Source organism: Salvelinus fontinalis, chromosome 3, assembly GCF_029448725.1.
Source record: "Salvelinus fontinalis isolate EN_2023a chromosome 3, ASM2944872v1, whole genome shotgun sequence".
Classification (NCBI taxonomy): domain Eukaryota; kingdom Metazoa; phylum Chordata; class Actinopteri; order Salmoniformes; family Salmonidae; genus Salvelinus; species Salvelinus fontinalis.
Window position 1 is genome coordinate 27,905,318 of NC_074667.1, and position 22,164 is coordinate 27,927,481.

Below are 22,164 nucleotides of genomic sequence, written 5' to 3' on the forward strand. Positions count from 1 at the left end.
AACACACTGTCAACCACTCCACCAGACCAACCATGACTGACTGACTGACTAACAAATTGATGGACGGTGTAGAAATATTGAGACACCAAATATGAATTAATGTGCCGTGAACACTACCTAGCAGCAAACCTGCTTGCACCAATCCTTTATAATTACAGTCAAATAAGGTGAAATACAAACCCATCCCCTCAATGAATTTCATCCATCTATTCATTCTGATTACACTAATTGTACTGTAATATTAAATACAGAATTTTACTTTCCATCTAGATTACTGTCAAATTCATGTTAACCCCTTTACAGTGAATGTAACAGTGGTATTCAAAATCTGTTCTCAATATTTCCACATTGTTTTCATAGTGGTCTGCTAACGAGGATAATTGTGTGTAAAGAGTGTGTATGAGTAGGTCACAATAGTATTGACTTCCGGGGGTTAACCTCTTAATGGTGTTTTGTGTAGGGAGAGTTAGTTACCCCCACATGTGTGGTCAAATCCTATTTTTATCCCTAGACCCTTTCCTTAGCACCTATCTTTTTGTGTTTACTGATCTGAAAGGACTGGATTTATGTAGGTATAATAGTGATGCCATATTATATTTTCTTTCCAGTGCTTTGGGGTCTGTGAAGGGGATAGCATCTGACTGCGTGTTTTCATCTAGCTGTACCAGTGCCTGGTTATGCAGGAAGATACAATGTTCCATCGGCAGCATCTGAATGGTCTGAACTTCTGAAGTGGTCTCCTCTGTATCATTTCCTTCACCTGTGCTGATGTGGGAAACCGACCTTGTTATTTTTTTTTGTTTCAGTTTCAAGTTTACTACTGAAGCACAACAGAGATTGAAATAGCAAGGCTTCCCATCTTGTCCACAGCATAAACACTCAACACCCAATAGACAGTCAAGTGACCTCCTGCTGTTCGCCAGTTGTTTACTGTAGTTCTCCCCCGCAATGTTTTAGACTCGATTGCTACGTGCGGGAGTTTCGTGAACGCGCACGCAGGGACTTCCCATCGCTGTGGTGAACGCGGAATATGACGTAAGTCACTTGCGGAGCAGTGATGATGGCGGTGTGTGAACGCGCAGTAAAAGTAATGGCTGCTTTGGAACGGCGGGTGCCTAGTCTCGATGATTTCGTGGGCCAAAGCTGGAGCGCTTGGGCTGAGAGAGCCGGTGTGACTGCGTCGGAAGGTAAGGGAGCACCTTTGGAATCGGTATTGTCAGATATCAAATCGATTGGCCATTCTGTTGAGGTTTATTTTCGTGGAAACGGGCGGCAGCCATAACCATGTTACCCAAACAAAGACCCTACTGGGTCCTAGCGCTTGCTGGATAACATGTTGCTCTCTCCCAGGTCCTAGCGGTCGGGGTCTTCCGGAAAAAAAGTGATAATTGTGTCTATTTTATCCTCATTTTATCTTTTTATGTACACATACACACACACCATGGCAACCATTTGACAGTATGCTCTCATTACAGCGTCACACGCCCAAATAGAACTATAGCCCCACACAGCGGAAGGCAGCTTGCATTAGTTGTAGGGATGGTTGGGCGAGCAACTTCTTGCCATAGCAAGCTGGCCGTATTAGCAATGAAGATAATACTGCTAACAGGATGATAGTCTGATGCTGTTGCCACCATGTAAATGCTAGTCTAGATTGTTATTTCAGGGCGAATTTCGAACTATTCTCGATTCACGTTGTTGGAAGCACTGTGGATTCGAGGCATAATTATTTTTTTAAAAGTTTGTTTCAAGACGAGATAAGTGTCTAAACAGTTACAGAAGTGTATATGCGCGCGCATTCATTGTCTGGCACCTCTCCAAGTGCTACTCTACTCTCCCTAACTTTCTTATAAACCAACAATTATCTCTAACATAATGAACATGATTCCAACGGTAAACACACGTATTAGGTCAAAGATCATGCTCATAGCCTAAATCAAGCACAGCAACAGACAGAGGGGCCAAGTTCACCATGTGAAAGGGAGTCACTTATTCAGCTAGCTAGTTTTCTTGAAAATGAACATTTATACTGAAAGGGAATTCACATCTATATTGAAGCTGTAATGCATATCTCTGTGATCTGTTGTGCAAGTTACCAGTTGTGAGACAGGAAGTCACGATCAGAACCTGTCTAGTCAACACCGACAAGGGGATTCATCTTAATAATCTAAAATGGCTTTCTCATCTCCTCCCCCATACCCACTGATATGGAGTAACTTGACTGGCAAAGGTGTTCGTCTTCCGTGTTGCTTTCATTTGACCTGCCTTTCAGATCATTGTGGATCAAACGAAGAAGAGGTGATGGAGGAACAACCTTGACTATTGAGATGCGCCCAAAGCCCAGTAGCCATGCATTTGTATCCTGTATGCCTTATCCCCTCTGATGAAATTCCCTGACCACTGCACCTCAGTCACAGAGTCTCTGTTTTCAGGCTCTGATGGAGATGACTGCAGCAAGAATGGGAAGAACGCAGCCGAGGCAATGTCTCTTAGGAAGGAAGGTAAGTCTTTATTGGAGTGCATGTTTGTTACATCCTTCATACTAAGGTTTAGATTGGCATCGAACCTTACTATCCAGGTCCCCTGGCAACAATGGACACAGCTTCTGCACAGAGTGTGTGTGTCTCCAGATTTGGCTTCTTTTTCCAGTGCTCCCCTGGGTGTCTTGTCTTAAGAACTGAATGGGGTTGGGGGGCACGGGGGGGCTGCTCCCTGCTAGGATCTCTCTCGCAACCAGCCTGGCAGTCTGCAGCAGCAGCTGTCTGACAGACACTGCCGTGTGTACTTGTCGAACTGCGTGTGTTTCTCAGGGTGACAGACAATGTGATTTGGGTTGTTCCACCTCAAAAACAGACGATTTCGACAGCCACCATCTCAGATTGTTCTGAAATCGTTTTTTGTTTCAAACAACATTAATGGAACATATATATTTTTTGTATTTTACCCCCTTTTTCTTCCCAATTTCGTGATATCCAATTGCGATCCAATTACGATCTTGTCTTATCACTGCAACTCCCCAACGGGCTAAGGATAGGCAAAGGTCCAGTCATGCGTCCTCCGAAACATGACTCGCCAAACCGCGCTACTTAACACCTGCCCGCTTGACCCGGAAGCCAGCCGCACCAATGTGTCGGAAGAACACCTGTCACAAGGAGTCGCTAGGACAAGGACATCCCGGCCGGCCAAACCCTCACCCTCACCTAACCCGGACGACACAGCCTGGGATCAAACCCGGGTCTGTAGTGATGCCTCTCGCTCTGCAAGGCAGTGCCTTAGACCGCTGCACCCCTTGGGAGGCCCAATGCAACATTGTTTTGTTGAAATATAATTTGTTTCTCAGGGTGATATAGACACTGTGATGTGGGTCGTTCCAATTTGATCTCTGAGAAATTAAAGGGATATTTTTGTATTGAGGCTCTCTATCGACTTCCCCAGAGTCATATGAACTCGTAGATTTGTTCAGTACGAAGGACGTTAGAGGTAGTTTCGCGTGTCTAGCATGCTAGCAGATAGCCATGGACTTCCAGTCATTGGACTAACTAGTTTATCAAGTTTATTGGTTGGTTGCACAGTTTAGGTTTTATAGCGGGTGCAGCTAAATGATGTTACTAGCTCCTAACAATGCAGTAACATTTCTAACAAGTACACAAATAATTAAAAAAATTAAGAGAAAATAGAAGATAAATCTAGAACGGTGGGGCAAATCAAATGAACAACCCAACTAGCACTGTATCATTAATCAAAATGCAATCTATACGTATGTACACCAGGAGAATTTACACAAGATATACTAAGAATATGTACAGCAGTAGATATATTAGTGAGCGATGTCAAGAATCCAGTGTATAGATAAATATGTGGTGTGTGTATAAAGTGTAACTAAAATACAATGTACTGTAGGATAAATATTAGAATGAGCTATAGGATAATGGATTTAAATACTGTGTGAAACGTAAAGTGTCCGGTGGTTCAATGTCTCTAACATGTGACCGCAGCCTTGGCTTTGAGTGTGTGTTTGTGAGTGAGGTGTGTGTGATTTCTTGTGTTGCTGCCATACCTGGTCCATGTAAGACTGCTTATAGGGTAAGGAAACCAATGTCATTTTGTAATTTGGGTGAACTATCCCTTTAACAATAAGGGGTCTTTCCGCAACAAATTCACTGAGAATACATTAAATAGGATGAAGAAACAATATTCCAAGCCGCAGCTCTATACTACTTGTCAGACATAGTGAACCGATACTATATATTGTTGTTGGGGTGGGATTGGCGTGGGGTATGGGGGGTCCATGGTTTACTTTTGGCCACTTTGGATTCCTTTTTCAAATCGGACTCTATGTAAACAGGAAATAAGAGCAACTATCATTATTGAATCCTCCTGTCTTACTCATTGTTAGAAGAAAGTTTGGTCCAAATTGGATATTAGCAACTATCATTATTGAATATTTTACGAGTCCTATAAATTAAAATGGCCAATTTGGGTGCAATCAATTAGCTTAATTGTTCAGAGATCTAATTATATTTCAAGAAAATAATGTTTTCAGAATTCCAGTCTTATCTGTTTTTAACAGAAACCATTTCAGAACAATCTGAGATGGTGGGTGGCATGGCTTGCTGAAATGACATGGAACGACCCATGTGTGTCTATACCCGCTTTCCCATTATGTGTGATTTCTCACCTGTTTTTCCTTTCGCTCTCTCCTAACCTCCAGACATGTCTATCTTCGGCCACTACCCGGGCCAAGATGACTTCTACTTGGTGGTGTGTAGCCACTGTGGCCAGGTGGTCAAGCCCCAGGCTTTTGAGAAGCATTGTGAGAGGAGACATGGCCCACTGAGCAAGCTGTACGCACGCCTCCGCCCCCCCCCTCCAGCCCCCCAGCAGCGACCCCGCCACAGCCACTCCCCATCCTCCACTCACGCAACCTCTTCCTCTTCCTCCTGGGAAGGGAGGGGGCAAGGGTCCGGGGCACCACGAGCATCCCCCCCATCCCCATCCACACCCCCCCAGTTAAGACATACCAAGCCCCCCAAGGATGTAGTACGGTAAGAGGGATGGGATAGATGAAGGGCATTAAGAGGGGGGATTGGAGGATAGGTTTAGTAGTCCTATTATTTTCCTTTTTAATTTTTTTAAAGGGGTGAAAACCTTCTTATTGTATCTATAACCACCTGTGAGATTTAACATTATTGGTAACATTTATTCTGATTTAATTTCCATGTTTTAAACATCTGACCATGTTCTTGCTCTGTTTTTGTTTTGTTTTTGTGTCCCTTCAGCCACTCCCCGCTAGATAAGAGCCCCCACAGTGGTCACTCTGAGTCGGCTGTGTTTAAGCAGCCTCCACCCCTGGAGCCTCCCCTGAGCTCCCCACTCCCCTCCCTCAGAGACCCACCCTGGCCCCATGGAGACACCCCGCCCGGCCGGCCCTCCAACAGTGAGAGGACACACACCCAGAGGAAGGAGGCCACATCGGCCCCTACCCTCCCTGCCCACCTTCGTGGACCAAGACCCTACAACAAAGTGGCCTCCAGTGAGTCTTTATTTCCTTTCATCTTAGTTCATACAACTTTGGGTCACTGAGATGCAATGTCTTTTTTTTAACAGAGAGGGGCCTTCCCCTCAGGACCTGTTTTGTTGGGTGAAGAGCTTGTTAAATAGAGGAATGCTAAAATGAAGTGACATCTTCTATTACCGGGCTAGTGATCAGAGAGGAAAGAGCACAGAGCTAGGAAGCTAATTCCGATTGAGTCACAGCCGTTGAGTTTGATTGCTATTAAGACACTCTTCTGTTCCTGTCATCTCCAGGGAGAGAGTGTGATCTCGACAAGCACTGCGGAGTACTAGACCCCGAGAGGAAGAAAGTCTGCACTCGTCTCCTGACCTGCAATGTAAGTTCGCACACCCAGTGTCCTCTCTTCTTGGCCCAGCCTTTTCTTCCTTGCCACCTATAGTATTCCATCCCTTCCTCTTCACCCCCCCCCCCCCCCTTTTTCTCTCCTCTCTTTTCCTTCCTCTCCCTCTTCCAGCTCATTCTCCCTCTCCCCCACCTTTTTCCTCTTCTTTCTCCCCCAGCCCTCATACGTTTGCGTATTCAGTGGCCAGGTGACTAATGCATTGGGAAAATGACTTCTGTCCTTACTGCTTTTGACCCAATTATGTTGACTCATAAAGAGTCCGTACAGGATGTGAAGTTTGGAGGATTGTGACTTTTCCCATTGTTCACTGCTGACAGATATCTTGTTCCAACTGATTGATTTGTTTGAGGAACTTATCTACACACGCTGGCTCCTCTATTGTGGGTCCAACTGGCAAGAGATGAAAATCCTTTCCCAATAGAAAGACGGTCAGTGATTTGCCAAGAGTAATAACTTGGGGGTTTTCTTTTATCTGTGATTCGGCGACCATAAGAAAGGGGAACTGTCAGACACAGGTTAAGAGACATGTCTAGGTTATTACTCTCCTATGATAATTGGAGGAGCTCCAATGATAGTAATTACTTACATTCATGACGTCACATCAGGCATGTATTTCAAACAAAGACTCTTTTAAACGAAAGGGGTGACATGACGTGTAGGCTTAATTGTGCCCTTTTCGTATGATGAGGATGAATCATTTCTCTCCATTTTGACGCTCTTTGTCCTCCTCATGTCTCTCCTATAGTCTACACTTCAGCTATTCATTGCTATGGCAGCATAGTACATTATTCTTCTAAATGTCATGTTTCGTGATTGTGGCGTTGCCGTAGTATTTGGAAGGTTCTCTACATAAGGTAAGGGGTATTTTGTGCAGGGTATTGAGGACATTGTGGTATTAAAAATGTCCCCTAGCCCCAGTGGAGTTACAGTGGTAGAGACAAACCTTCCTCCTTCTCAAAATCGCTGCTCTGACATGACTAGGGAGGTGAAGGCAAGGTAGTGGAAACCTTTCTTTTACCCACCCCATGTTAGATCGGTTATTACAAGGTCCTGAGCTGAGAGCACAGGAAGGGTGTGTGGCTGGCTGGTTTGTATAAAAGAGGAACCCGGCTGCGTCTCAGCGCGCAGAGGGGTCACGTGTAGGCAGGAGCAGATATGACCCGATTAAAAAAAAAAATATATATATATATATTTTTTTTAATCTTTATTTTTTTGTATTTTAATTTTTTTACAGGAAAGGGGAAGCATCTGAGGAAAACTGCTTCTCTGCCTCGCTTCTCGTTCAGACGCCCACACTGGATCTTTCTTAACGTCTAATTGCCTGCTGTCCCAGGGCTTATCCTCCCTCTTTACCAAGACTATTTGATAGAGCAATCTTTTGTCATCAGTGGTTATACCTATGTATTTTTAATGAAATCCAGGCTCTTTTTAATGCATTCTACATCTCTCTCACATTCTGGTTAAGGCTCTGCTTTTCTGAGGGACTTCTGATGCTTGTTTCCTTCAAAATCATCCCTCTCCTCATAGTTTGTCGCTCCACTCAACAGATTTGCTCAGGCGTATGTTGTCTGTGTGTGATTCAGGTCATCTCTAGCAGCATCGTTCAAATGCTAATGAATCCCACCTCATCTCAGACCCATCTGTGGATGTGAGAAGATGATGTGCGAGAACACATTTACCCTAGAATTAGTGAACTAGATTGAAAACGATCACTACAGACCATCAGTGGTTATCAGGACTTGGCAGTCATAGGGGCTGGGCGCTATAGTTTTCCCTCCAAAACACAAAGGAAAGTTGGACAGCATCGCCCTATATTCACCGCACAAGGACTATTTTTATCATGTCTATTTGGATGGAAAGTATAGGCTGATGCGTTTTGAGTCACCTTTGTGTGTAAGAAACTGACATTTTTAGATAAACGCATCAATAATAGTATTTAATTGTTTTCTCTCCCTGGTCTGTTTCTTTCTCCTGTCCTTAGATTCACTCCATCCACCAGCGGCGGAAGGTTCCTGGTCGGAGTAAAAACTTTGACCAACTGGTGGCCGAGCTGAAGACGGGGGCCCGGATCCGTGAGCGGGGGGGTCAGACCCAGGAGGGGAGTGGCTCGGGTCGGTCCCCCAGCCCCGAGGACCCCCCAGCACCCCCCCACTGCAGGAGACCCCTCACCAACAACCCTGCCTTCAGGTAGGGGACTTATGTTATCAGATGTGTTAAAGTAATAGTAAAGGTACTCGTGGATGTGGACAAAATATTAACACGTGTGTGTTCAGTCGGTCCAGGGCGTCTTTAGAAAGCGCTCCAGAGGAAGACAAACCTTGTCAGGAGGAGGGTAGCGCCCCATCACCACTCACCCAAGGGCGCATCTCCAGCGACGAGAGCGAGGGAGAGGGGCCTGAGGAGTCGTACGAATACCCTTCCTCCTCCTCCTGGCACCCCAAACCAGCCGCGGTAAGATTACAGGATGTCATCAACTACTCCTAGTGGTATTATCAGATGTACACTGAGTGTACAAAAAAAAACACCTGTTCTGTCCATGACAGACTGCCCAGGTGAAAGCTATGATCCCTTATTGATGTCACTTGTTAAATCCACATCAGTCAGTGTAGATGAAGGGGAGGAGACAGGTTAAAGAAGGATTTTTTAAAGCTGCACTATGGAGAAATCACTCTGCCATTTCCCAGTTGCTAACATTCTTATAGTTCTCTTCATTTCAGTTTGTGACAAAACAGGCACGTATAGTCTAGAGCCGGGTTTCCCAAACTAGGTTCTGCCCCCACTCCCCAATAACCAGCTCGTCATCAAGCTTTGATTATTTGAATCAGCTGTGTAGTGCTAGGGCAAAAAAACTAAACATGCACCCCGAGGGGGGAACCCTGGTGTGGAGAATCATTGCACTGTCTACACCTCTGTGAAATACATTTTCCATAACCAAAAATATTGTATTTTCAGCTGTTTAAAGCTGGTGTACAAATCTGAACGTAAAAGAGGCAAAAACGAAACAACCGAAACACAGAAATTGCGCAAATAAAACAGATCTACTGCTTCTTATACTGCTTCGAATGAAAATGACAGAGACAAAAGATTTGAGTCCTTTGAACGGGGTATGGTAGTAGGTGCCAGGTGCACCGGTTTGAGTCTGTTAAGAACTGCGACGCTGCTGTGTTTTTTTTACACTTAACAGTTTCTCATGTGTATCAAGAATAGTCCTCCACCCAAAGGACATCCCGGCCAACTTGACACAACTGTGGGAAGCATTGGAGTCAACATGACCCAGCATCCCTGTGGAGCGCTTTTGACACCTTGTAGAGTCCATGCCTCGACGAATTAAGGCTGTTCTGAGGACAAACGAGGGGGAGGTGCAATGCAATAGGTGTTTTCCGAATGTTTGGTATACTCAGTGTATATTACTGTAGTATGCTGACCTTTTCACAGCTGTAAAATAGACATGTTGCCAGCACTGACCGTGTTAAGTCCCCCTAACCCACCATGTGCTCTGTTTCCTCTCCCTAGGTGTGCTCATTTGGCAGTCATGAGATGGGTCGTGGTGTGTACACCTTTGACCGACGGCTCCACCATCTGCGGTCGGCACTCAACGCCATGGTGGAGCAGCACATCAGCGCCCACCTCTGGAAGTAAGATTCTTTGTGATGTGTGGCCCTGTGGTAACTTAAAAATGTTTACTGGTGCAGAGGTTTGTCATAAGAGCTACATAGTGCTGTTCGAGCACCATTTTCCTGATTGTTTCCCCTCTGCACAAAGTGTTGCATTGTAGTTTTCTCTCTATCTAATACAGGTATATTATCTCTGCAGGAAAATACCTCAAGCTTCAGACCTCCAGTCCCAGAGTCCCTCTGCGAAGAACAACCCCTCTTCCTCCTCCTTTTCCTCCCTGCATTCTAAAGTCAGGACAGGAAGCCACAGCACCCCCTCCCTCAGGCCCCCCTCTTCTTCCTCCCACGGACCAGGAAGGGAGACACGCCTACAAATCCCCTCCCACTCCACAGCCATTAACCAATCAGAGAACTCCAGTGCTAGTGGCAGCCAAAGTGTAGCCCCTGCGACCCCTCCTGTCCGTCAGACAGGCCCAGGACGGCCACCAGGGCCCGGAAGGCCCAAGAACCCGGTAGGGCGACCCAGCAAGCAGCAGCTGAGACTCAGAGAGGAGGCTGCTGCTGCCGCAGCCCTCCGTAAGCGCAAAGCCCCGTCACAGGAGGGTGAGCATTGCGGCCCAGACAGGAACTCTATCATCCTCCAGGACCGGGGACGGCCCCCCTCCACTTCCTCTAAGACCACCCCACCCACTCCTCACAGCCAGACCAATGGTACTCTCTCCCCCAGCAGCAAACCCCGCCCCCAGCCATCCCCCTCGGAGCCCCATTCGCCAGCGGCAGCCTGGGCGTTTAAACGGACACATCCAACCTCTGGACACTCTTCCTCCCCACCCGACCCTCACAGCCGAGGTGGGGACTCAGGACTACACGGGAGGGGAGCGGCGGGGTACGAGCACAGGGGGCTGGGGAAGAAACGCAAGGGGGGCAGCAGTGAACCCTCGCCCCCCTCTAAACCGCACCGCCTTCCCTCCTCCCCTCGCTCCAATTTCTACCCCTGGAAGGACAGTAAGGGGGGGGCGCTGCCTGGTGGGTTGGAGAAGAAAATGGGCACACAGAAGGTGGGTTACTACTTAAGATTATATTAGGAATATGTTATGTACATACAGTGCATTCTGGAAAGTATTCAAACCCTTCACTTTTTCCACATTTTGTTACATTACAGCCTTATTCTAAAATTGATTATATTGTTGTTTTTTACCTCTCCACACTACCCCATAATGACAAAGCAAAAACATAATGACAAATAAAAACTGAAATCACATTTAAATAAGTATTCAAATCTAATTTTGTCACATGCTCTGAATACAACAGGTGTAGACCTTACAGTGAAATGCTTACTTACAAGCTCTTAACCAACAATGCAGTTAAGAAAAATACCTTAAAAAAATGAAATAAAAGTAACAAATAATTAAAGAGCAGCAGTAAAATAACAAGAGCGAGGCTATATCCCAGGGGTACCGGAACAGAGTCAATGTGCGGGGGCACCGGGTAGTCGAGGTAATTACAGTGGGGAGAACAAGTATTTCATACACTGCAGGTTTTCCTACTTACAAAGCATGTAGAGGTCTGTAATTTTTATCACAGGTACACTTCAACTGTCAGAGACGGAATCTAAAACACAAATCCAGAAAATCACATTGTATGATTTTTAAGTAATTAATTTGCATTTTATTGCATGACATAAGTATTTGATACATCAGAAAAGCAGAACTTAATATTTGGTACAGAAACCTTTGTTTGCAATTACAGAGATCATACGTTTCCTGTAGTTCTTGACCAGGTTTGCACACACTGCAGCAGGGATTTTGGCCCACTCCTCCATACAGACCTTCTCCAGATCCTTCAGGTTTCGGGGCTGTCGCTGGGCAATACGGACTTTCAGCTCCCTCCAAAGATTTTCTATTGGGTTCAGGTCTGGAGACTGGCTAGGCCACTCCAGGACCTTGAGATGCTTCTTACGGAGCCACTCCTTAGTTGCCCTGGCTGTGTGTTTCGGGTCGTTGTCATGCTGGAAGACCCAGCCACGACCTATCTTCAATGCTCTTACTGAGGGAAGGAGGTTGTTGGCCAAGATCTCGCGATGCATGGCCCCATCCATCCTCCCCTCAATACGGTGCAGTCGTCCTGTCCCCTTTGCAGAAAAGCATCCCCAAAGAATGATGTTTCCACCTCCAAGCTTCACGGTTAGGATGGTGTTCTTGGGGTTGTACTAATCCTTCTTCTTCCTCCAAACACGGCGAGTGGAGTTTAGACCAAAAAGCTCTATTTTTGTCTCATCAGACCACATGACCTTCTCCAATTCCTCCTCTGGATCATCCAGATGGTCATTGGCAAACTTCAGACGGGCCTGGACATGCGCTGGCTTGAGCAGGGGGACCTTGCGTGCGCTGCAGGATTTTAATCCATGACGGCGTAGTGTGTTACTAATGGTTTTCTTTGAGACTGTGGTCCCAGCTCTCTTCAGGTCATTGACCAGGTCCTGCCGTGTAGTTCTGGGCTGATCCCTCACCTTCCTCATGATCATTGATGCCCCACGAGGTGAGATCTTGCATGGAGCCCCAGACCGAGGGTGATTGACCGTCATCTTGAACTTATTCCATTTTCTAATAATTGCGCCAACAGTTGTTGCCTTCTCACCAAGCTGCTTACCTATTGTCCTGTAGCCCATCCCAGCCTTGTGCAGGTCTACAATTTTATCCCTGATGTCCTTACACAGCTCTCTGGTCTTGGCCATTGTGGAGAGGTTGGAGTCTGTTTGATTGAGTGGGTGGACAGGTGTCTTTTATACAGGTAACGAGTTCAAACAGGTGCAGTTAATACAGGTAATGAGTGGAGAACAGGAGGGCTTCTTAAAGAAAAACTAACAGGTCTGTGAGAGCCGGAATTCTTACTGGTTGGTAGGTGATCAAATACTTATGTCATGCAATAAAATGTGAATTAATTACTTAAAAATCATACAATGTGATTTTCTGGATTTTTGTTTTAAATTCCGTCTCTCACAGTTGAAGTGTACCTATGATCAAAATTACAGACCTCTACATGCTTTGTAAGTAGGAAAACCTGCAAAATCGGCAGTGTATCAAATACTTGTTCTCCCCACTGTATGTACATGTAGGTACAGACCCTTTACTCAGTACTTTGTTGAAGCACCTTTGGCAGTGATTACAGCATCGATTCTTCTTGGGTGTTATGCTACAAGCTTGGCACACCTGTATTTGGGGAGTTTCTCCCATTCGTCTTTACAGATCCTCTCAAGCTCTGTCAGGTTGGCTGGGGAAAGCCACTGCACAGCTATTTTCAGGTCTCTCCAGAGATGTTAGATCGGGTTCAAGTCCGGGCTCTGGCTGGGCCACTTAAGGACATTCCGAGACTTGTCCCGAAGCTACTCATGCATTGAGGAACTGTAGAGCTCTGTCAGAGTGACCATCGTGTTCTTGGTCACCTCCCTGAGCAAGGCCCTTCTCCCCGGATTGCTCAGATTGGCTGGGTGGCCAGTTCTCGGAAGAGTCTTGGTGGTTCCAAACATCTGCCATTTAAGAATGATGGAGGCCACTGTGTTCTTGGGGACCTTCAAAGCTACAGAATTTTTTGGGGTCCCTTCCCCAGATCTGTGCCTCGACACAATCCTGTCTTGGAGCTCTATGGACAATTCCTTCTAACCCATGGCTTGGTTTTTGCTCTGACATGAACTGTCAACTATGGGATGTTATATAGACAGGTTTGTGCCTTTCCAAATCATGTCCAATCAATTGAATTTACCACAGGTGGACTCTACTCAAGTTGTAGAAACATCTCATGGATGATCAATAGAAATGGGATGCACCTGAGCTCAATTTCGAGTCTAAGCAAATGGTCTGAATACTTATGTAATTAAGGTATTAATGTTACTTTTAATACATTTGCTAAAATGTCTAAACCTGTTTTTGCTTTGTCATTATTGGGTGTTGTGTGTAGATTTATCAGGAAACAAATGAATTTAATCCATTTTAGAATGAGGCTGTAATGTGGGAAAAGTCAAGGGGTCTGAATACTTTCTGGATGCACTGTTTGGTACAAATGATATTGTATTTAATGTTGTCCAAGTATTTGTGACTATAAAGCAGCCATTTGACTGTAGTCTTCCTTTCTCCACAGCCAAAACTGCACCATTAAAAGTGCTTGCCTTACAAGCCACTATGAGGGAGACAGCCCTGTCTGCGTAGTCAGACATCACAGGACTCGAGATGTGTGTGTGTGTGACTGGCTATTCAACCCAATGTCGATGTGTGCAGGTGCATATGTCTATTGAAGCCTGTATGGGAATGAGTGTACAGGTGTATGTGGGAGAGAGTGCTTAAAGACCAATACAGTATGAGCTATGTGTTGTTCAGTTCCTGAGTCGGATGTGGAGGTGTGTGTATGTTTGTGAGTTTGCAGATGTTGGTGAGTGTGTGCAGGACAAAGGGGACACGTGAATTTCTGTGTGTGAATTTATAAATACCTCAAGACCTTCTGGTTATGCTGCTAAATTAATATGTTGGTTTATAAAAATTGTTTAAAAATATCCTTTACACTTGAAGTTGTGGCTTTTCTTTTGAGGCTGGTATAGGAAGAGGGGGTCACCAGATATCATTTTTTGCAGCCTTGATATACCAGACAATATTATATACCAGACTATACCATGTTAGTCTGAGAAATTATCTCACTGTATTGTTTAATTACTGTTGTATGATGCCAGTATAGAAGTGACATAACAGTAGCCTTCACACCTTTGCACGAAGGTGGGAGAGGGAGCGTTGAGTTAGCCAATTATTGCTCAAAGGATAGCATTCCATGACGCCATGTTAATGAAATTGGGGCAACTCCTTAAAATAACAAAAAACAACTGGAGTAAGAAGTGTTTTGTACATGGGTTGGATAGAAAAATGTAATGTATTATAAAGGCTATTCACGCGTTTGTCAAATTAGTGCAATACGCCCTCTTGATTCCCTAGCGCCCGTTCCTGGTTGGATAGCGGCTTGTGCTGCTGGGGATATCGCCATTAGATGACTCACTGATTTGACAGCTGACTGGCTCCTCTGTCAGTGACGTTGCTGTTTATCCCCCCGAAGCCTCTCCAAACTGGGGGGGGGGGGGGGGGGGGGGGGGGGGCTCGATTAATCTCGCCCGTGTAGCCGTGTTTGCACCGGCTGAAAATTCGCATTCCATCTGGAACCGGGCTGCCTCCCGGACGTGAGCTAGCTGCCCCGCGCTGTCAGACGGCTCAAAACAAAGGTGAAATAATTAAGTGGGGCGGCAGGTAGCCTAGTGGTTAGAGCGTTGGACTTGTAACCGAAAGGTTGCAAGATCGAATCCCTGAGCTGACAAGGTAGAGATCTGTCGTTCTGCCCCTGAACAGTTAACCCACTGTTCCTAGGCCGTCATTGAAAATAAGATTTTGTTCTTAACTGACTTGCTTAGTTAAATAAAGGTTAAGAAAAAGCACGTGTAGTAGTTAGTAAGATTCTGTGTTTTCCTATGCTGAAGTGATAGTTTTCATTGTGAAGACACAAAACTATTTAGAAAATTAAAACATGTATTTTATGGAAAATAGATATGTGTCTGGCCTATGACCGAGCGGCGCAATTACTGTTCGTTTGAGAGGGTGCTCCTCCCTCCCCGCTTTTACATGATTCAATCCGGGCGGGTGTAAAATAACTCCCTCATGTCACATCCAACAAGAGATTCTATCCAGGAAGTGGATTCAAGAACCCACCTGATCGATTTAAACCAGTGGTAGTAGGCCTACAGTATATATTCCAGGTGCGCTGGACGAAAAGTATCAGCTGGTCATTATCTGCGGGATGTTTTGGAATGAAACCTGCCGGACTGGAATTTGATTTAGTCTACGTAGGTGCGTAACAGTAAAATGCTGCCGTTTTATAATCTCTGTAACAGGAAGGGATTTACTAGCTACAGACTAATCCGTTGAGACCGCACATCCATCGTTTCGCGACAATTCGTTTTCCTGTGATGTGTTGGTCAACATAGTTTGTGATACGTTTATGAATGTGATGCAATTTGATACATCCTTGCTGCGCAAGAGTCCCGAGCGCGGTCACGGATAGACTGGCGCCAACGGTTCAAGAACATTAATTTACCAAATTTATATCCAACTAATCTCCATGTATCTGCCACGGCGCTCAGCGAACACAGACCATCGGTTTATCATTGTACAGTTAGCCCGCAGGCTCTCCATTTAGCCGGCCGGGGAGAGATGCGCGCAGATGTGGAGTACAGTCCGGTCGGCGAGGGGCTGGGGATGAGCGAGTTCTGGCTATATGTGTGGATGCGAAGGGTCGCAGTGATCGCTGCGCATGTCATAGCTGTGGGTCTCACTGTACTGATTTCACTACTATCCCGCCCTGGAACAAGTAAGTTGCCTTCATCTTGTTGACCTGTAAACTATTGACAATGATTTTGGCAATGAGTCACTTTATCTACTTCCCCAGAGTCAGATGAACTCCTGAATATTATTAATTTATGTCTCTGTAACCAGGTTTTCATTCAACCTTTTTATGCGAGTAAAGTAGCCTATTGTCGGATAAAAAAAGTTACGACGGGCCTGATAGAAATAGTACATTTCTAAGAAACATTTCAAAATGTCGACAAAAAAATACGCTAGACAAGGTGGGATCTTTTTGTGTCTGTAAAAATAATTATGCGAGAAATGGCGGTGGAAACGCATTTATGGACAAATATTGCTTAATACCCATCATATTGAAGTAACTTGCAGTCACGCGATGACGTGTGGTCCTCTCACTAAGACTTGAAAATATGCAGTTTATTAGGCCAGGTCCCCCTTCCAACATTAGGGAACGTCCCCTGCGCAAGCCAATTGTATTTCTATGGGCACAAGCACGGTTCACAACTCTCTTGTTGGCGGAGAGAACAATTAGCAGGTTTAAAGCTTATTTCCTGCAATTCTACACATTTTTGTCATGGGGTGCAGATATTATTTTGCCGTTTTAAAGCACATTTTGCCATGTCTAATGTGTATTCATGTGATATGAGTGACTCGAACATTTCTACAAAATCAATGGACTAAAAAGATCCTAGCTAAAAAACGTTATCTGACATGGGCTAATTCATCTCAACATTTCTGAGAAGTTATAAATAGCTCTAAGGTATGCAATGACTGACATGACAAGAGGGAAACCGATGACACACTACCCAATTTCGAAATTGCACCTTTTGCATTCTGCTACTCCAACTTTCAAGAGTAAATTGAAAGTCTGACTGAGTACCCCCCGGAAAACAACTTTAATTGTTGAGGGGGAGCTTCCCATGATTTGTGAGCCACTGTGTTAGGCCACCAATGAAATGAACTATGAGGAACTTCACAGGGTGATGAAGGTGCAATGTGATGAGCTTGATGCTCCTTTCCAATAAATATTGAGGGTTTTATTCAGGTGACATGATCGATGCTTGGTTTGTCTGCCGTTTGACAAATACAAATAATCTCGCTCTTTTGTCTATAATAATCTCATTTTGTAGGCCAGTGGTTTTGTTGCCAAAGTACAATCAGGATGTTTTTTTTAATGCTATATTGATAGTAAATGTATCAATTCTATGACAAGGGAACGACAGTCCCACCTTTTTCAATGTCAGTAATTCATTTTTGCCCATATTCTTGATGAAGAATGTTAAACTCACTGGTTTGAGACCACAAAAATCAACCAAATCCACTAAACAGTGCTGTTAATTACACTACATTGAAAATACTGTGATAGAATAAAAAGTTCAGATGTTAAATTATGATTAAATATAGGTTCATTATCATTTCTACACACTTTATACCTAGTTTTAGTAATTTAAAATCAAACTGGAGTATTTTTCATAAAACATTTTTTTTTTACTCTGACAATTATGACCCATTCAAAACCCACCAGTTGAGAATTGCTGATGTAGACTATATCTGTGACATGTTGGCTAGAGTGCACATGTCAATATCAGAATGGGCACATTAGCTATATAATGCAACATTTTTAGTGACAAAACCATCAGTAGAGTTGAAAATGCGACGGAAACCCATTTAACTTGTATTTACAACTCGGTACATGGGAATTTAACTGCAAAGTTATTGTGAAATGCTCTTCGTCATCACCCAAAGCATTTTATCCACAACAAGTCAATATGATGGAAACACATCTCTGGTGGGAAAATGTGCATATTGTTTTCATGCAGATTTTTGAGGATCGCATGAAAATCTGTCGCCAATTGGATGGAAACCTAGCTTCTCTCCAGTATGAAGGAAGTTGGAGGTAGTTTTGCGAGTCGATGCTAACTAGCGTTAGCGCAATGACTGGAAGTGATAACCATAGATTTACAGTCATTGCGCTACCGCTGGTTAGCATTGGCTCGCTTCATACTGGACACAAAGACATAAAATGGTATCTGACTGCGGAAGTAGATAAAGAGCCTCATTGCCTAAATCCTGAAGTATACTTTTAAGCACAAAACCTGCAGGCCTGGGGAACTGGTGGGTGCAAGGTTGTTCCAGACCAGCACCTCAAGCATTGATCAAGTATCAGTTGATCAATTATCAGATGTCTAATGCTGGTCTAGAGCAAAAACCAGCACTGATCCCAAGGACTTGATGACTGCAGTAGTAACCTTCGATTGAAATGTTTTGCCCAGTGTGGACAATCACACAATGTGTCTGTGTTTCAGGTCTATTTTCCTGGCATCCTGTGTGTATGTCTATCGCAGTAAGTTATCCTGATAACATAACACACACACTATTATACCACAAAATACCATAATATACACAGAACAAAAATATAAACGCAACATGCAAAGTGTTGGTCTCAGAATTTTTCCATACTTGCAAAAAGCTTATTTCTCTTAAATTTTGTGCACAAATGTGTTTAAATCCCTGTTACCATTTCTCATTTGCCAACATAATACATCCACCTGACAGGTGTGCCATATGAAGAATCTTATTAAACAGCATGATCATGACACAGGTAACTGCCCTCACAACCACAGACCACGTGTATGGCGTCGCGTGGGCGAGCGGTTTGCTGATGTCTACATTGTGAACAGAGTGCTCCATGGTGAGGGTGGGGTTAGGTATGAGCAAGTATAAGCTACGAGCACAATTGCATTTTATCGATGACAATTTGAATGCACAAAAATACCATGATGAGATACTGAGGCCCAATTCTTTTTTAAGGTGTCTGTGACCAACAGCTGCATGTCTGTATTCCCAGTCATGTGAAATCCACAGATTAGGGCCTATTTATTTGCATATTTGCATTTATTTCCTCATATGAACTGTAACTCAGTAAAATCAATGAACATGTTGCATTTATAGTTTTGTTCAGTATACTTCTAGTCTTAGGTAAGGTACTTTCACATGCGAGAGATTAAGCTCTACGACCATCTTACCTCCTGCACTACATGTGGGCCCTGCCATGCCCACGGCACGCTGCCGGAAAAGGAGAAGCTGCAAATAAATTATACATCCACCCCTCTCACCTCTCCCCCCTCTGTTTCTTTAATAATGGATCGAAGTGTGGAACAGAGATGTGACAGGCAGGTTCACCCTTAGCCCTGAGCTGATGACGTAACCAGGTAACTTGACCCAGAGGACTGACTGACTGGAGGAACGTTATAGAGCAGTCTCCAAAAACAGCTCAGAGGTTCTTTGTTGTTGTTTAGTGGGACAATGCTGAGTATAGGTTGCAGATGAGATGCACTGTGTACTGGGCAGAACTGACCCAGCTTTCTAAATTGGCTCAGAAACATTATTTCCCCCACCACAAGAGATTCCTTCTCACACACACACACACACACACACACACACACACACACACACACACACACACACAGTCTATTAAGTCTCTGTCTGTGCATTATCCTCAGACAGTGTTAACCCTCTGATTGTCCTCTGATGGTCTTCCACCTCTCCTCTTGCGTCTATCAGTACCTCCTGTGCCTGACCGAGGGGATCCTCCTCTTCTCTCCCGAGGGGACTCCGTTCTGCTTCAAGGCACGGAAGGGTAAAGTCCGTCTGCACTGGTTCATCCAGGCCCTGGTCATATTGGCTGCAGCCACCGGAGTTGGCTTCATGGTTGCCAGCAAGAACGTGTCAGAGCGCCCCCACCTGGCCACCTGGCACAGCCTGCTGGGGGTGGGCACCCTGGCTGCCACCTTCCTCCAGTCCGCCTGCGGTATCTGCCTCCTCTTCCCTAAGCTGCTCAAGCTGTCGCCTCCACGGCTCAAGCTCTACCACGCCACCTGTGGCCTCGTGGTGTACCTGCTGGCGACTGTGACCGTGGTGTCGGCCATGTTTTCTGACTGGTTCCAGGCCACGGTGAAAGGGGTGGTGTGGTACGCCTTCCTGCTGCTGCCGCTGTTCCCAGCCCTGGTGATCATGAACCAAATCACTAACGCCTACCTGCCACGCAAGAAGATCACCACCTGAGACTAAGTTGTAGGTTTTCACAGTACAGTAGACTATAGATCAGTGTCTCCCAAACCTCTCATGTGTACCCCCAGCCAGTCCACATATTTCATGTATTTGACAACTAGCACAGCTGATTTAACTAACAAGGGCTTGATTTATTAGATGATAATTTCAATCAGCTGTGTTAGTTCTGGAAACGTCAAATAAGTGGACTGTCTGTGGGTACTCATGAGAGGTTGGGGAAACTGCTATATACAGATATACGTATCTTGTAAGACTACCACCAGGAACTCAGTCTTACACAAGTACAAACATATACAAAGTACTAGTGACGGGAGTTAGTTGCATACACACACATCTATAAGAAGACCTGGGTGTGACCGTTGAATCCTGATAAACATGTATGGGACCTGCCCTGAAAGGCTACTGAAAGTTGACCTCTGCTGGGACAGAGTGGATGTAACCCCGAAGTCGTCTCCATTCCGTCATCTGTTTCTCCAGAGGCTACTTTGCAATTTTTATCCAGTGAACAATAAGTCTGAGACACTGTATACTGTATCTGGATGGTTTAAGGCAGGGCTGTCCAACCCTGTTCCTGGAGAGCTACAGTCCTGTAGGTTTTCACTCCATCCCTCATCTAGCGCACCTGATTCTAATAATTAGCTGGTTGATAAGCTGAATCAGGTTGGTTCCAACTGGGGTTGGAGTGAAAACCTATAGGAGGGTAGCTCTCCAGGAACAGGGTTGGACAGCCCTGGTTTAAGGGAAGACAGTACCATTGTGTATCAACCTGAGTGTGGTTGTGAGCAGAGCAGCTATGTGGGTATGTATTTTACCAACCCTTTATACGTTTTGTTTTATGATTCTTCTGTCAGACAGCCTATATGTTACTGAACATTAGCCATTACGGTACGTTTAAAAAAAAAAAAAAAAAAAAAAAGCTTTTTGATGTCTTGTCCTGAGAAGTGCGTGTGTCATTGTCATTGACACCGGAAAGTATTAGCTTCTCTGAATTAAGGTATTCGTTAGAAACCCCTGGCGCACAAAGGCCTTTTGGATGTACCAGCACGATGCCTAAACTTCTCCCAGTCTTATTCAGTAGGTAAAAACACTTGAAAGAAATTGTGACCAAATACCAGCATGTTGGCGGGCCATTTTTATACTTGATAAAGGGCAAATAAGTCAAACAAAAAGGGAATAATATAGTAAGAGACCAATAAAGATTTTTTTTTAATCTATCAAGTCTTCATATGTATTGCCTGCTGTGGGTGTTGGTTCCTAATTTTGTTTTCAGAGCATACCTAGAACTCTGTATTTCCTGCTATGCTATAGGTCAAGTTAACCAGCAGCAGCTAAAGTAACTTGGTGTCGGACTAATAAAATGGCCTTTGGTGCCCATGTTGTAAAACACAGTTTCTTGAACTACTCAAATCTCTTCTCCGCTTCACTTGCTTGTAAAACCAATCCAACGGCCTCCTGTTTCAATAAACTCCTGTGTCCTCATTTTAACTAATGCAATGTTGTGTTTACTGACTACAACGAGTGTGGCTGAATTGAGTTTCTAAGGTGGTCTTTTTAGTGTGATTATATGCTCTAATAGTTATCTGAGTGTCGTGTTTGAGTTCCGGGAATTGGGCAAATGGACTCACACTGTGTACTTGCAGTTGGAAAATTTCACCCAGTCTGCCTAGTTTTCACTTCTGAGCACCTATGAACATAGATGTGTTGAAAAGTTGATTTCTTCAATGTTTGTTACGAGCACCTAATGAATGTAGCCTATTCTACTCAGGGCTATGACCTTCAAACTCTGCTCATTAGAGTAAGAAGTGGCCCCTAACCACTGATACAGGAGAAAATATTCTCATCCCCCTATTGGTTAGCATTGATATTGCATGTAGGGAAATCTGATCCTAGATCTGTGTTTGAAGGCAATAAATACCTTGTGTGTTCATTGGATGAGCTGAGTATTTATTAGTGGTCAGTAATCTAGGATTGTTTTAAAGAGGAACATGCAAGAGATTGTAACTCCTAACAATGTTATCTCCCATTTTATGCTTACTGGACGTGAACCTGCAGATGTGTTGTCTAAATAAAAACCTTGAATCCCATGATTTGTTTGTTTGAGGAATCATTATACTGTAGGTAAAGATTATGGATTCTAAAAAGACACCAATCCTGAGGGTTTAGAGGTTACACTTT

At 44.5% G+C, this 22,164-nt stretch overlaps 2 protein-coding genes across 2 annotated transcripts; both read left to right on the forward strand.

Annotated features, from left to right (window-relative positions):
- The first annotated feature begins 1,029 nt into the window (after nt 1-1,029).
- Nucleotides 1,030-14,082, forward strand: atxn7l2a (ataxin 7-like 2a). Its single transcript, XM_055911144.1, has 10 exons — nt 1,030-1,187; nt 2,433-2,501; nt 4,712-5,045; nt 5,280-5,533; nt 5,809-5,891; nt 7,900-8,105; nt 8,192-8,369; nt 9,432-9,553; nt 9,732-10,590; nt 13,667-14,082. The coding sequence occupies exons 1-10, from the start codon at nt 1,058-1,060 to the stop codon at nt 13,682-13,684; spliced, it is 2,253 nt and encodes a 750-aa protein (XP_055767119.1). The 5' UTR covers nt 1,030-1,057; the 3' UTR covers nt 13,685-14,082.
- A 1,508-nt stretch (nt 14,083-15,590) lies between these two features.
- On the forward strand, nt 15,591-22,073 carry LOC129842854 (probable transmembrane reductase CYB561D1). Its single transcript, XM_055911545.1, has 3 exons — nt 15,591-15,925; nt 18,225-18,262; nt 19,483-22,073. The coding sequence occupies exons 1-3, from the start codon at nt 15,769-15,771 to the stop codon at nt 19,981-19,983; spliced, it is 696 nt and encodes a 231-aa protein (XP_055767520.1). The 5' UTR covers nt 15,591-15,768; the 3' UTR covers nt 19,984-22,073.
- Nucleotides 22,074-22,164: the final 91 nt, after the last annotated feature.